Consider the following 16,401-nt stretch of genomic DNA (forward strand, 5'->3'; position numbering starts at 1 on the left):
GCTTCTCGCTACACCTTGAGTAAAGCACATGTCAGGCCTACAACACCAAGCAAGCGGTGTACTGTCAGCCGGCAGAACGCACATCACTGCAGAAATTGTGCCAAAGGTGGACATTGCGCTTTCTTTTTTCCTTTAAGATACGAATTCTTAGTACAGATACTGCTACCTGCTTCTGCGTAGTGACAGCGGTTTTAGAGAAAGTTTGAACAGAAGGACATGTCGCTGGCATGGCCGTATACTGTGCGCTGCACATCTCCGAAGGGTTGTAGTAGTCATATTCCTGGCGCGTCATTCATATTTTTTCGAGATTCATCCGACATCTACTTAACGTGCAGGAACAGAGCGCTCGCCTGCCTTGTCTAAAGCTGCCTCTTCCACGCTGAAAAGCCTGGCTGCGTGCGGTCTCAGAACAGTCTGCTAATGTGGTCCATAAGTGCTGTTAACAGTCTGGTTCATAAATATAATCTTCTGTGCGTCATCTGAGTAGCAGACTATCCTTAAGCAGAACTTGGGTAAAGCAGTATCTCACTATAGTAGGCAAATTCCAGTGAGATTTGCAGGTTATTCCAGTGCCTAAGTGTACCATACAGACAGGAAATACAGTCAAGTTACGAGTTTTGTAAGCACATGAGCTTACCCAATCTATTCATGCATATAACAAGAGAATATTGGCTTGAACAGCTATTTACCGCCGCAGGCCACAGCATTCTGTGCCAGGTAGCGCGTCACCTTCTTGTGGCGCTTTTGGAGATCCTCAGCCGAGCAACCCTTCAGCTTCAAATAGTGCCAGAAGGAATCTGCACAGATGGGGTAATAAGTAATGTTAGTGTGGTTGAATATAAAAAATGAGCAGATCGAATAATGAGCATTAATACACCTAACATAGGTTGTCAGTTCGAATCCGTGCTGCAAGAAAGGCTCTAACGTAACTAGTAAGTTTATGCTGCACGACAGGCTGAATCGTATGACACCATCTGGTACATTCATGCCAAACGGTTCACCCACAAATTTTACAGGAATGTCGTGACTAAGCAGCCAGACTTTAATGCCTGCCAGACAGATATACATATACTGATCGATATAGTTTAGTTTCGAGCTGTGGTGCTCGAGCATCACACTGCCACCTGCTATTATTTTATTCCATTATCTAACCACCTCGGCTCCCATGGCAACTACTGGGATACACTGCTGCATTGGAGGCTGCCAACTTGGGTTCTATCCGTGGAATCAGCACAACTCAGGCTCAAAACTCAAGCAGGCTGAGAACGCAACGCAATGCTCTAAAATTACTACCTCGGGCTAATGGCTCTGGGAGCAAAGCTTCACACACTGGTGCATAATATTATACTTCAGATACACCCAGCAAAGCAGTAGAGAGAAAAGCCTGTAGCGCCTCCAATTCGGCACGCGGAAGACGACGAAGCGGTGGGCACGTGCAGGAGAACGCCAGCTCGCGCAGAGGAGAACGCTCTGGACTTCGGCCTCGCCGGACGCTGCGGCCGCTGCTCTGTCGCTACCTCTTCTCAGGCAGCCTCAAATAAACGTGGCCGTGGTCGCCTCCTGGGCGACCTCAACACTGGCCTCCACATCGTACTGAGTACTGGCCAGTGACGGTTGCGGCGTGCTGTTTCCCGAGGATGCAGCCGAAGACGAGTGCGATGCTGGTGCGGGCGCAGGCGCAGGCGAAGGCGAAAGCGAGTTCGCCTCGTCATGGAGCGGCAGCGGGTAGTACGATGCGCCGTAGTAGACGAGGACGGCAGCGCGCAACTCGTCGTAGGGCCGGCATCCCGAGGCAGGGCAGGCGAGTCGGCAGAGGAGGTCAGGCGGGAGAATGTCGCAAAGGACTGCGTGTTTAAACGGCTGGATGGTAATGCCGTTCAAGTACATCGCAGCCTCCAGTTGGGCGAACCACCCGCCGACGCCTGCAGGCCGGAACGCTGGAAGCGGGGGGGTTGAAATCCAGGCCTTGCCAGCCTGCCATGCTGGGACGCCGCTGGGATAGAAGGCGCGGCTCTCCGGGTCACCACGATGTGGAGGCCAGTGTTGAGGTCGCCCAGGAGGCGACCACGGCCACGTTTATTTGAGGCTGCCTGAGAAGAGGTAGCGACAGAGCAGCGGCCGCAGCGTCCGGCGAGGCCGAAGCCCAGAGCGTTCTCCTCTGCGCGAGCTGGCGTTCTCCTGCACGTGCCCACCACTTCGTCGTCTTCTGCGTGCCGAAGCGGTGGCGCTACAAGCCCTTTGATGAATAACAAAATTTAGCTGGAGTTTAAAAACCCACTTGCACTCTGCGTAGGTTTGGGACTTGGGGGAAAATGAGAGGTGCAGGAAATTGCAAAGGTTTTCAAGCAATTTAACAAAATTTCAAAAATTATACAGCCCCTGAATTAGGGATGGCATACATCAAAGTGGTGACAAATGGAGTGACAAAGTTCCTTACACAGTGTGTGCACTGATGAGGAATGAGGATGATTTAGTGTTTAACTGGAAGATTAACAGCAAATAAAGTTTATTGCGCATATCTGCTGCCTATGAAAGGCTAACCGCCGAATTCAGAAGTGCGCCTCAACTCGATACTCCGTCTCCACTCTGTGGAGTGGAGAAAACAACTGCTCTTCCATTTGATGGGCAGTTAGGATTGAAGAATGCCACTCGGCATTTCTTCAGACAAGGAGCTGCTCTAGAGACCTTCTTCCAACTGCCGTCCCTCGAGGAAGCATGAAGGGCAAATGATGATGAGAATAAGGCGAAAAATTGCCTTTGGCTACAAAAAAGCATGGCATGGCTATTAAGTGTCTGTTTTATCACGCTGCACCACCTTAAGAACACAAAGAACCTCACCGTTTATTAGCCTAGTAAAACATCTTTTGCAAGCTGCCTGACGAAAGAAACAGAGAAAAACTACCGGAAACGCTTGCACATCTGGCAACCACCAGTGATGTAGCGTCTAAGTAGGCATTTACGAATGGTGTAAAAACTGCCGTTCGTCAACTTGTGGGAGGTTTCGCTGGCCTGCAGAGGCCAGCGGCGAAGCTGAGAAGTACCAAAATGGGTTTGGATTTATGGGGTTTAATGTCCCAAGTGCCTCACGCTATGAGGGATGCCATAGTGAAGGACTCTGATAATTTCATCCACATGGGGTTCTTTCACGTGCACTGACATCGCACGGTACACAGGCTTCCAGCATTTTGTCTCCATCAGAATGCGACTGCCGCGGCCAGGATCGATCCTGTCTTTGAAGTCAACAGCTGAGCACCGCAACCCCTGAGACTGCTCCATCATCAAATTATGCATTACATAAATGACACTGCATCACAGAAAAGGACTAACAGTCATGGCCAAACTGTAGTTACAGCCAAAAGTTGGCACCGTGAACCTGCTCCCCACATCCAAAAGCTTAGACAGCTTCAGCCAACACACAGGAATCAGATTGTCTCCCAAACCCCATGACACTGCCTCCCAAAGAAGGTGGCAGCCAATAAGTGGGCAACAAAAAAGTAAACTGTAGGTAACAACTTGAATGTCCTGCATCACGCTACAAGGTGATGTGAAATTTGAGGAAAGGCCCCAAGAAGCACATAATTTTTAGATTTTCAGAGCACTCTTAGCCCTTTAAATGCCAAATGTTTTCCTAAAAAACATGCCAGAAATTTTTCTAGCAATCAATTTTTTTGTGTACATTATTCTTGAAGCCACTTCATTGCATACACATGGGTAGCTGCAGAGCAGTCAGCTCAATGCACCGATTGTGGTTGACAGCACTCAGACATACAGACAAGGGACAGAAACAAAAAAGATGATGGCACAGGCACTGAACTTAGAACTTTTCCCAGAACTGCCGACATACTGCATAAATACCCACACCACAGGCACCAACACGCAGCGATTTATGCACTCGTGGTAACAAGAAGTGGTATGAGAAGTAGTGGAAAAACAACAAAAGCTAGAAGCAAAAACCAGAGGACACAGCACAGGATAAAACCAGAACAAGGTGAGAGAAAAACTTATAAGCAAGTCATTTTTAAAAGACTGCCAACAGTGGATAGGTTTGACCAAAAGAATATTTAAGACCTGGTCTGATAAAATGGAACTAAAAAACCTTATACACAAACACAGACCAAGCGCAGTGAAAAAAAATGAAGGCGAAATGGCAAGAAAAACACGCAATAGAAGCAAAATGGTGATTGGGTAAGCAAACGAGAATTCAGCAGCAAAGAATTCAGCAACAAGCGAAGGTGAAGTGTGCTAAAAATTAAAAGGATAAAAAGGGAATAAAAACGCGCATGAGCCACAAAGGTGAAGCCAACAGTTAAGATGGTTAAAAGTGGAAGATGACGTACAGTGAAGCCGAGAGGTAAAATATAAAAAAGTGAAATTCAATAACCAGTATGAAGGCCAAAATCAAGGAAAAACACCAAAAGAGGGAAGTTGGTGGAAGAGGCAAGGCATGTAACACACATGTAGAACCAGGGCTAGATCAAGTACGTCCACAAAGAAAGGCAATCCTCCGAGTGAAACCAAGCGTGTTCTTTACATTCACCCCGGAGCCTGAAAATCTCTGCGGCTTCCACCATTGCATTGCGTCAGCTTATTACGGGGCTCTATTAACACAGTGGCTTTCTCGAACTTTGGGCAGCATGGCTTTTTTGCGTCCCATTATCAGCAGTGGACTTGCAGGTACCTAAGAGATGTACCCGATAAATCAGTGTAATGCTCTCTTAGCCTTCCATTGATGCCAATGTATACCTTGCAGCAAGAAAAAGGGATTGAGAAAGCACTTCTTGTGCATGCCACTAAGGGTTACTGTGCAATGCAGCGCAGCCTGTTTCTTTTTTCTTTTTCATTGACGATCCTAGAGAGGTGTGATACGTGATGGGGGGGGGGGGGGGTAGCAAAAAAAGCATCTACTATATCTCTCGAATTTTCTAAAGGTAAATTTCACAGAACCTTAAGAAAATCGGAGAGAAAGCAGGAGTAGACATTGCCTTTTCTGACCCCCTAGCACCTATTGCAGTTGCGGAATCCTAAATGAAAAAAAGACGCTGCACCACGCAGCACAGAAAACCCTTAGCGCCATGCGCGGGGGGCATTTAATCAATCCCTTTGTCTTGCGGCAAGGTATACATTGGCATCAATGAAAGGATAAGGAAGCATAAGATTGATTTATCGGGTACATTTCTCGGGAATCTGCCAGTCGGAAAGAGCAAAACCACAAAACTATCACACAGAGGCAGGTGACAACAGAAGGCCGTACTGACAACTGAAAATTTATTGAACAGCAGTGCTTATATACACAAGTCACGTGTGTAATCTGCAAACAATCGTAAAGAGGCAAAAAAATTCAATGGCAACCATAGAGCTGAGCAAATATGAAAATCACCTGCTCAAAAACGAAACAAAATCAACCGGGGGAAACAAAGACAGAAACGCTAATTTTCCTGAAAAATGAACACAGTAGGCGTGCTGACACGCTTATCTGGCTCCGACCTCAAGATGGCAACAGCCTCGACAATTTCTCTTTCCAACTGCTCCTTTCTTCATCAAATAATCTGTGTGCAGTTCAGTTTGGGATAGCAGTCTACAATGAGACAGTGAGTGGGACGGCAAATGCCTCCGGGTCTACACAAGGAACACGCATACTCTTGCAAACAAATGTGTAAACATCTACCACTTTGGACGATATAAAACTGGCCACAGCTGAGGGGAATCTCGTACAACATGCCCGTTGGCGGTACTTTTTGAATGCCTCATGCCATGTGCATCGGGGGTGCTGTACACGATTCCTCTCAGCTGTGGTCGATTTTATACCGGCCAAATTGGTAGATGGTGAAACACTCCCTTGCAAGAGTATTAGCATTCCTTGGGTAGGCCCGGACGACCTTGCCTGCCTGTCCACTGTCCCATTTGTAAAGACTGTTAACCTAAACTGAACTGCACATTATTATTGGATGAATAAAGTGCCAGTTGGAAAGAAATTCTCAAGGCTGTTGCCATCCTGAGGTCGAAGCCAGATAGGTGGGTTAGCATGCCTTCTGTGTCCATTTTTCAGAAAGAATTAGAATTTGTTTCCCTCCCTAGGTTGCTTTTGCAATGATTGTTTGCAGATTACATGCGCAACTGATCCATATGAGCACTCATTTCTTCAATAAATGTTCAGTTGTCGTACCGCCTTGTGTTTCGCTTGCCTTTGTCCCATCCTATTTTGTGGTTTTTCTAACGATTTCCAACCAACTGGCCTACAAGCACGTCCTTCTAAATCTGCAAGTCCATTGCCAAAACTGTGACCGAAAAAAGCCATGCCACCCATGTTCGAAAAAGTGCCATTGTGTTAAAAAAGCACCAGAATAAGCCGACATGACGAACTGGTGGGAGCCGCCGGGATTTTGAGGCTCGAGAATTAATGGGCAAGAACACCCTCGGAAAAAAAGATTGCCTTTCTTCCGGATCTGTTTGACCTAGCCCTGGTTTTATAAACATCTTGCATGCCTTGACTTTTCTGCCAACTCCTCTATTTTCGCGTTTTTGTTTGCTTTTGTCTTTAATACTAATTGAATTTCATATTTTGATATTTTATCTCTCTCGTTTTTGCAGTAGCTCATCTTCCTCCTTTAGCCATGTTAATTCTTGGCTTCACCTTTGTGGCTCTTGTGCATTTTTCCCCCTTTTATTCTTTCAGTTTTTTAGCTCACTTCACCTTTGTAGACCAATTCTTGTTTGCTTGCCCAATCACCATTTTCGTTTCACGGCATGTTTTTCCTTGCCATTTTACTTTTATTTCACTGCCCTTGATCTGTGTTTGCGTGTAGTGTTTTAGTTCCGTGTTATGAGACCAGTACTTAAAAATTTTGGTCACACCGTTCCACTGTTTCACGTGCTGGTGGTCTTAAAAATGACTTGCTTAAAACTATTCCTTTAACCTTGTTATGGTTTCATCCTTCCCTGCTCTATAGTCTTGGTTTCTGTTTCTAGTTTGTGTTGTTTTCCCACTATTGGCCATATCACTTATTGTTGCCACGAGTGCATAAAATTGCCACCTGTTGGCGCCTGTGTTTTGGTTATATATGCAGCGTTTCGGTTATTCTGGAATAAATCTGTAGTCAGCACCGGTGCCCTCATATTTTTTCTTTCTGACCCCAGTCTGTGTTTCTAAGCTCTGTCAACCACAAAGGATCAGCACCAACTAGACCGACAGCTTGTCCTATTCAAGCTCAATGCGTACTTTTCAAAGAAATACTATGGCGAAAACACTGTACTTACAGTAAAGCCTGCTTGACTGAGCGAATACCACTGGCAATTCGCAAATTCCCAGCCTGCTCCTGATTACTGGCTCAAGCCGCACGCAACTTTGTGGCTTGCACGACTTCCACGCAACTCTTGGTCCCTTGAAACTGAAACATAGAGGGATGAGTGAGAGATATCAGATTTGATATGCTTGCATTGCTGCAATGACTAAGAAAAAACGATATTTTCCATAAGAACAATTATTATTTCACACTAGCTTCGCAGAGTAAACCTCGTTTATCACGACCTCGTTAACACTGACATACTGCACAGTCCCAGCCTGACTGCATCTAGTTCTATGGTGTCATGTGCTTGTTAGCTATGATCCCTTGGCCTTGCACCGGTTAATACAGACAACCTCGGAACGAGCCATCAGCTCCGAGCTTTTGAGTCATAGATACTTAAAAGCTCAGTGGTCCCAGGGGTTCTAGAAATATTGGCAGGGCGACACAGTAACAAGCATTCCGCACCACTTGCTCTCGCTTCATTGCAAAAAAACTCTCACAGCAGACCTGTCCTCCATTTTGCAGTGTGAAAATAATCAAATTCAAAGCATGCACACAAAATGTGGACCTCTCTTCAAACAGAGCTTCAGAAATACGCGTATAATTACTGTAATTAAACCTACCTGCAGTTTTCAATTTATCCTAAAATTTTATGCAACTCGACGAGCAATAAGCATTAAAAAGGAATTAAAATAGCCAGCACTGTTTAAACAATATAGCTACGAAGAAATACGAGACGTATCCACTACTCACCAGTGGTTCTTTAGCTTCATGCATTATCAATCTACACTTTCTTACAGGCACATTTGCACGCGAAACTTGGGTTTAACCCAATTTTGATGAATCTTTCTGGAATGCAACAATCAGGAGAAACCAGTTTTACTCAAAAACAAAGGGCCCTATACACTGCATCACAAGGCCAGCTAGGCGCACTTAAGACTACAGTCCCTTCCACAAGTCTCCAATTTGCCTGTCCTCTACAAGTTGCAGGATCCCTGTCCACTGCTTGTCGAATTTCGCTATCCCGCCTTGCTAGTTCTCCCACTGCCCTTCTCAAACTCTTGGAATTCTGTTGCTCTAGCAGATCATCAGCTATTGTATTATTTTTTGTTTTAGCACTACACACTCCATGCCAACAATGCTGGATAATGTACTTTAAATAGGTTTGTAGAGCGTGCAAGTGGCTTGCAGCTTGACGAATAGGTGAGAAAAAAACGCGGAGCCTGACAAATAGGTGTGAAAAAAACGTGGGTTATTTGGAAGAAATGGGCTTGGGCAGGAGATGTAGTGCAAAGGCAAGATAACCAGTGGTCCTTAAGAGTGATAGAGTGGATTCCAAGAGAAGGCAAACGTAGCAGGGGGCAGCAGAAAGTTAGGCGGGCGGATGAGATTAAGAAGTTTGTGGGGATACGGTGGCCACAACTGGCGAAGGACAGGGTTAATTGGAGAGACATGGGAGAGGCCTCTGCCCTGCATTGGGTGTTAGACTGATGATGATGACAACCTGGTGAATTTGCCTCGCAACAACCGCTGCAGCCTGATATTTTGTAGAGCAGCACAATGGCCTTCATTTTTTGAGTGGTGAAGTATTCAGCATTTTGTTTCAACCATGAGTGTAAAGGGAAGACATTTTATGTTGCACAAAATCAAGGAATTACACGCATACTGGGCTTTGGAAGAATGCCCTGTGGACATTACAAAACACTGCCATCCTTGCTTTATCTCTGCCAGGTAACAAAATCCATTATTCTCCAAATACTTTGGACAAAGACAAGCTGCCGTGCACTCATTCGAGCTCAGTGGACTTTCCCTCAAACCAATCTTCAGTAAATAATATCAGGATTGGGCAAAAGTAACTGTAGTGTATTTCAGTGAGTCAGTGCCTTTTACAGAAAGTTTTGGAAACAGAAAAGTTTATGAGCTTTGTGAGCACATGATGATTGCCCAATCTATTTACATAGTCAAATGGGAAATTTGCCTTCCTATTCAATTTATGCACATTCAAACGATATTTACCGCTGTAGGCCACATCAGTTCTGTACCAGGTAGCACATGCCAAAAAAAGCCTCGATAGCGTAATAAGTAATGTGTGGTTGACTATAGAACTTAAAATCTAGGCCATATCTCTTGGATCTAATCTTGGCATATTTCTGCATAATACTATACTGCAGATACAAAAAGCAAAGCAATAGAGAGAGACAGAGAAACTTTGCTAATGAAATGAACAAAATATTTAGCTCGCACTTAAAATCACTGACCTGTTACTCAACATGAGGAAGGAAATAAGAGGGAAAGACGAAGGAAAACAGGTGCAGAAAATTGTTAACGTTTAGAAAATAATAAATTTAAACAATTTTTGGAAATGATGTATCCATTACTTTACTTGGTTTTAAAGGGTTTAATGCCTCAAAGCGGCGCAGGCTATACAGGGCGCTATTGTAGAGGACTGGAAAATTCTTTAGGTGTGCTGACATCACACGGTACCTGGGCCTCTAGCATTTCGTCTCCATTGAAATGAGACTAGTACAGCTGGAATCAAAACTGGCTGGAATCGAACCTGCCTCTTCCGGGTCAGCAGCCAAGCAGAATAACCACTCAGCCACAATGACGGCTCCCATTTGGGGTGACATGTATCAATGTGGTGACTGACGGGGCTGACAAAGTTCGCTTCAGAGAGGGTGTGCATTGATGAGATTATATAGTTCAATTCTCCCTATGCCACATAATTAGACAGGTAAAAATTTATTATGAGCATATGCTGCCTATGGCAGGCCAAGAGATGCAAGACACAAAGCATATGTCCATAAAATGAAAGCAAGAAGAGCACAATTTCCTGCTGTGAGTAACCACTCCACTATCCAAAAGGATAGCCAGCTTCTTTAAAAAATGTATGTCCTGCCTATGTCCATTTATGATTCCCGCTCAGATTTTAATTCGCATTTATTTCCAACCAACTCAGTTCTCTCCCAATCTCTTATCATTAACCCTATGATTTTCCTGAGTGGTTCACCGCACTGTTCTCAATTTTAAGCCCTTTATAAAGTACCCCACTTTTCCCGACAGCTTAGCAAAGGCAAAGCAGTTTAAAATTTCTTTTTGAGCATACTGCAAGGTGCTGCTCGTAACTTCTGAGTGCCTGCCTAAGGCAATAAACCCCTTTCTTATTCTCCCAACCATTTCTTTCGAATGCTCTATATCTGTGCATGACCTGGCCGAGGTGTATTCTGTTTCGACTTCCAGTACCTTACTGCATTTCATAAAATGCCCTCTTTCCTGATTATTAAGTATTGATTTAGCTCTCATTTCCACACTGAGTATTGATGTCCTCAATCATTTGCAAGAATTCACTTACACTACAACTCACCACTAATACTACAATAACATGAAATCAAAAGAACTGAGCGGTTCTCCATGAGTCTTCGCATTTCCTGAACCAACCTGCTGCTATGCAGAGAGGGTCACCTCGTCTAGCATCATCACATCTTGTTCAGGGTATGTGGGTTGTGCAAAGTAAACAACCGTTCATTTCAGGTCACTGCAGTCAAAACTACAAAGTAGCTGGCGCAATGAAATGTTAGTTCTAAGAAGGTCTGCTCGTTTTTTTTTTATGCGGGCCCAAGTGAACACAGGCTAAACTGCATGCTGTTTGATGTCAGTGCTGGATAAAGATCCCCAGGTGGCCAAAATTATTCTGCAGCCCTCTGCTACGGCACCTCTTTTCTTCTTTAACTCCCTCCTTTATCCCTTCCCTTGCATCATGGTTCAGGTGCTTATCAAGATGTGAGACAGTTACTCTGTCACTTCCTTGGCTCAAAAACCAATTTTAAATTTTTCAAGGATACTTTCAAGAACGTAGAGGTACAAACTGTACAGTATAACCACATGCCACAGCAATAAACCAGCAATACATCTGCGCTGACAGGAGCTTGCCAAGTATGCTGCAAGGATGCTATGCCACGCAAGGTTTGGTGTCATCATACAATGTTGCTTTACTGACTGACATTTCAGTGTACAAGCAAGAAATACCATTAAAGTATTATTGTACAGCACAACGTTTTTAAAAGATAAACAAACATTTTGGCCCTTTTAGAGGACACACATGCATAAAAGGCAACAGGTGTGGAATAGTCACTGCACCTGAAGCAGGCTCAACTTTATAATAACAGCGCAGTGTCAAGAGATACATGAGCGGCTATATTTCGTACAAATTTGCAGTTCATGTAATAAGCTGAGGTACTGCTGTAAAGTGCATGTAGAGGTCTGCATGCATTTTTAAACACAGCAGTGAGCCTATGTTGAAAATATTTTTCAAAACAGGCAGGTAAGGTATGCGTAACTGAAAAAGATAATTACCATGAATGGCTTGGAGGGATGGCACAGCTGAAGGCAGGAAGCACGCATGGCCCAGCAGACGCTGGCAGCTGGCAACTGCAGATAAATACGTCCCGACCAACAGCTCTCAGTGCCAGTGACAATATCATGAATGACGACAAAACAAACTGTCGACTGCTTCAGAAACTAAAATAAGGTATTAATATAGGAACACAAAAAGCAATGAGGTGGCCCATGACAAAATAAATAAGGAGATTGTACGTGAAACACCCATACACATTCTTTGAGTACATTTACATGACTGTCATAACCACATTGAAAGATGAGCTGGCTGGAATACCGCTTTATTTTTATGCATGATGAAAAGAGCCCAACTATTCGAATATAGCATACGCAGGCTTTAGTCAATTACTATTAGGGTGCCTTGCACCAGCGTCTAATGTATTCTTAAATTGAACGTAGCACCCAGTCGACCAGTTTACCTTGCATAAATGAGAAGAGAGAATGCAAAAGACATGCATTCAATACCAAGGAGCCCGATATCTCACGTCACAACTGAGCATGATACGAAAATTAGTAGTGCATTTAACAAATTGCACACAAATAAAAACAGCAAACCATTTGTCGAGTGGTAATGCAAGTAGGGGCAAGAGCAAAAAAAAATACCGAAGAACACTGGTGAGTGAGGTACAGGGAGGTCTGTGGGTAGGGTTCCGTGCCTGGGAACAGTTCCGAGCGCGGAGAACTGCTGCCGGCAGTCAACCAAGAATAAATAAGAGAAAGTGAAAATGAATAACAAACCATCACCAATTGCGAACGACCTGAAAGCGGGCCACATAAGCGAGGCATACAGCAAAAAGCTTGAAATCCCAAATAAGTGTGCAGTTGCATCCCCAACAGTTCAGTGCCCTGAAGGAGAGGAAGCATGGACGCCTACAGTTCAGGGAAGACACAAGGACGACCTAACTGACATAATATTGCCAAATTCTGTTCCAATGGGGAAGCACAGATAAAAAGTTTACAAATGACTAGTACATATGCGCCAGCCTTCCACATGCGATCACTGTCTTCAAAAAAATTTGCATGACGAATATTAAGGAGTAAGCACTGATCCGATGAGCAACAACACCGAGCAAAACCATCCGTCGTCTGTTCGCAGTTCGCCTAGCGCGAGTGCTTCATCGCGCAGCACTGCCACTCATAATAATCTTCTAAATAGCACAAATCCATCCGATGGGTACCAGCCGCGAGCAAAATCACCCGTTGTCAGTTCCCTTGCCTGTTCTCAGCTGTCCACACAAAAGCGCTCTCACCCGCGGCACTGATCGTCGTCTTCTACGCAGTACAAATCCATGCCAGTTGAATGTAGTAAACATTGTCTCTAGTTTTTCGCAGCGCTAGCAAGCGACCGCATAACTCTGTTGTGATCTCTGGTGGCATTTTTATTTACCACGGCACCTGAGTACTAAACGCAGACATAGACTATGAAGCAAGACTTGTCACGCAGGCTATACGTCCGTTCTTTTCTGGCAACGCATTATAGCTGAGGCAACCGCACGCAGACTGCCTCCACTGCCATCCCTATATAGCCGCACACTAATAACGCGTGTGAATACAGATCAGTAATAGAGAAGCGGTGACGGGACTCACCAATCATGCAGCTCATCCAGGCTTAGTAAAACCGCGCCGTCGTCTTCATTGCCTTTCCAGATGACAAGACGTCGTAGCGCTGCCTTTCTTCATGGCTTTGCCCGTCCAAACTCACCGATGTTGACTGGGTGTAATACTCGTCGTTGGCTTCCAAAACACACTTCTGTTCTTCACACATGTCCGCCGCACAAGCACTCAAACAATGCCATGAAAAGCCAAATAACACAAAACGTGAGGCAACGCACGCACTCACATGGCGCCGGCGGCAGCGGCCATAGAGTTTCTTACTATTACCTAGAGGTAAAGCTGGCAGCCCGTCTATGGGAGTTTGCATGGCGACCCCTCGAGACCACTTCAGCCACCATGGGCGCTCAAAGCATCATGGGGCGGTGAGCTACTTGTTGCGGAACTGCAACTTTTGGCCAAAAAATAATAGAAAAATAAAGCTGTTCGATAACTACGAATGTCCTAACATTCAATACCTTCTCTAATGATTCCAACAAACGAGCAGAAAAGCATTTAAGTGCCAAGTTTGCCCAAAATAAGAGACGACTCGCTCTCCTATTGGCCTAGTAATGAACACTATAAAAACTAATATTTCGTAATTAAGAGGCGCACTTTTAAAAGTAAATATGTTTTCAAAAAAGATGTTGTTGCTTAAATACTATAAGAGATTTTTTAATAGCATTTCGGAAAAGTGAAACCTTTTATTGGCGTCGTGTGTCGTAGCGTTTTCACTACTATGGGCTTTGCCCACTGCGTTCGCGGGAAAGTCGTCTGCGCACACACTAACAGTGTTTTCGGAATGAAACGTCTTAGTAGTGCCACTCCATGTTTCCGAAAAATTACGACTGTGCCGCAACAAGTAGCTCACCGCACCATGATGCTTTGGGCGTCCATGGTGTCTGAAGTGCAGCGCCGCCAGCTTTCCCTCTAGGTAATAGTAAGAAACTCTATGGCAGCGGCTTTGCCCTTGTTTTTGCGTCGTTGAAAAACTGCAACTCAAATGCGCTTTTTTACTACTAATATTTAAATTATGTTCAGAAGAAAAATATCTCAATTTTTTTAAATTTATTTTTTTATTAAGTGCGAACACTAAAGCGCTTTTAAATACTTTTGTAGAAGCTGCGATCCTGTGATCCCATCACCCAGGGTGCCCCGGATGTTCTAGCAGACGACGGAGCAGACGACGGCGAAGACGACGCTGTTGACGGAATGAAATTTCGTTTGCTGCCAGCTAAAATCTCTTAATTGCGACAAAACGGGCAAAGAAATGCACCGTACCTCAAGCTGGTGCATATCAAGGATATGTTGGACGTGAGCGGTAGGACTGAGAGCAGCTGCGATGCATTACTTTGACTGACGCGGGCATGCTCGACGGAGATTTACACGAAACTGAGAGCTTAACTGTGACCCGTACAAGCGGATAACTTTGATATCAACTGCTTTACGAAACTACGCTGATAGTTGCGTCACACTTTAGCTGATATGCAACAGCGGCTCGCACTCGCCGCATCTTGTTCGCGTGTACTTTCACAATTGAGCAAGAGCCCACATGGAAGCCGATAGAAGCAACTGTGTTTTCGAGTTCAGATTGTTCCGCGAAATACGAGCAGCTTGTTTTAGCACGTACTCGAATTGTAGTTCTCAGCCAGTGCGTCACGAGCGGTGACGATGGCTTCGATGACGAGCGTAAGAATCACCTTAAGGTGGCCGCAACGAAGCCGGTATCCCAAGCGTATATGTGCGCTAAAAGTTGTTTACCTGTGCTGCAAACGTGGGCTCAGTCGCAGTCCAGCCGCTAGCTGCTCAGTTTTCCAGCCTTGCGAGCCCAAGTCGCTAGCTGCTGAGCATTGAGGGAGCCGAGCTTTCAGAAATGACACTACCAGCGAGCGCGCCGAGCGACAAGTTTGCACTGCTCCCTGGATGTCGTATTCGTCGCTAAGCCCGGCAGGTTTCATATCGATGCCAGAGCTGAGAGTGCTTTCGAACTGGCTAGCGCTGAGGTGCTACTCTCTTCACTGTACGTTGTACTGTGAACCATGTCTCGTAGTGAAATAAAGATATGCGCGGTTTCCGCGCTAACGGTGACGTCGAGGACGAGCTTAATAAACGCCGTAAGGCAGCAGATATTCGATGCATATATTTGTGCTAAATTTGTTCACCTATGCTGCATGCAAACGTGAGAATAAAGTCTCGCTCAGTCGCAGGACAGACGCTCGCTGCTCGATTTTCCAGCCTTGCCTGCTCAGTTCGCGAGCTACTGAGCCAATCATTGAGCGAGCCGAGCTTTCGGCAACGACGCCGCCCGCGGGCGCGCCGGCCGACGAACTGCGCGCTGCTCTCTAGCTACCCTTGTCGTCGCTAAGCTTAGCCGATTGCACATCGACGCCTAAGCTGAGTGCGATTCGGAACTGGCTAGCACTGAGGTGCTACCCTCATCACCGTTTTACTGTGAGCCCCGCGTCATAGTGAAATAAGCTCGGTTTCCGCGACCCCTTCAGGAGCAGAGCTAGCAGAAGGCAGGCGAGCTGCAATGGGCAGCAGAAGCGGCTGTGGGAGGAAATTTGTTTTGCTGTTATCGCTTCTACCAACAACTCGATATTGGCTAACGATACTCTATCCCAGAGCTTAGTAAATGGACGTGAACAAACAATACCAGTGAATTTTTCTGACGCCGGCTTCCAGGCTGGCAGGCCGGTCCCGAGAAGAGCGCCCTTACGCTTGCATGGCAGTGGCGCACGTCAAAACCGCCCCGACATTCTACTCTTCGCTCAGGTTGTCGTAGCACACTGTTAATAGCGAGGGACCAGAACACTTTAGTGGACCGAGCGTGAGGGACCAGAACACTCTAGAGGACGAGGCGCGAGGGCGCAGGAGACTGAACCAAAGCGCGCGATCGACTGACGTCAGTCCCAAGACTTCTCATTTCACGTGAGAATCAAACGAGCAGGCGAGCTGCAGGTCACTCTTGTAGGTGTGAGGAAGTGTCGTGGAGCTGCTGCCCGATCGCAAGCGACTGCTGGCCGCATGGCCTTTGCTATTGCGAGTGTGAATGGACATTAAACCCACGTTTACAGTAGGGAGTCACAGAGTTCGCGCGAGTTAATTAAGCCCCTTGGTCACGGAGGGGGAG

At 45.6% G+C, this 16,401-nt stretch overlaps 1 protein-coding gene across 1 annotated transcript; it reads right to left on the reverse strand.

Moving 5' to 3' along the window:
* Positions 1-681: 681 nt before the first annotated feature.
* LOC149337664 (uncharacterized) lies at positions 682-13,507 on the reverse strand. The gene is made up of 5 exons (XM_089554481.1): positions 13,266-13,507; positions 12,282-12,363; positions 11,637-11,711; positions 7,255-7,385; positions 682-797 (listed from the first exon to the last, which is right to left on the reverse strand). Exons 1-5 carry the CDS (start codon positions 13,279-13,281, stop codon positions 682-684), a joined length of 420 nt encoding a protein of 139 aa, XP_089410607.1. The 5' UTR covers positions 13,282-13,507.
* Positions 13,508-16,401: the final 2,894 nt, after the last annotated feature.

The sequence above is a fragment of the Amblyomma mixtum genome, chromosome 7 (assembly GCF_055824585.1).
Source record: "Amblyomma mixtum isolate Tamu chromosome 7, ASM5582458v1, whole genome shotgun sequence".
NCBI lineage: Eukaryota > Metazoa > Arthropoda > Arachnida > Ixodida > Ixodidae > Amblyomma > Amblyomma mixtum.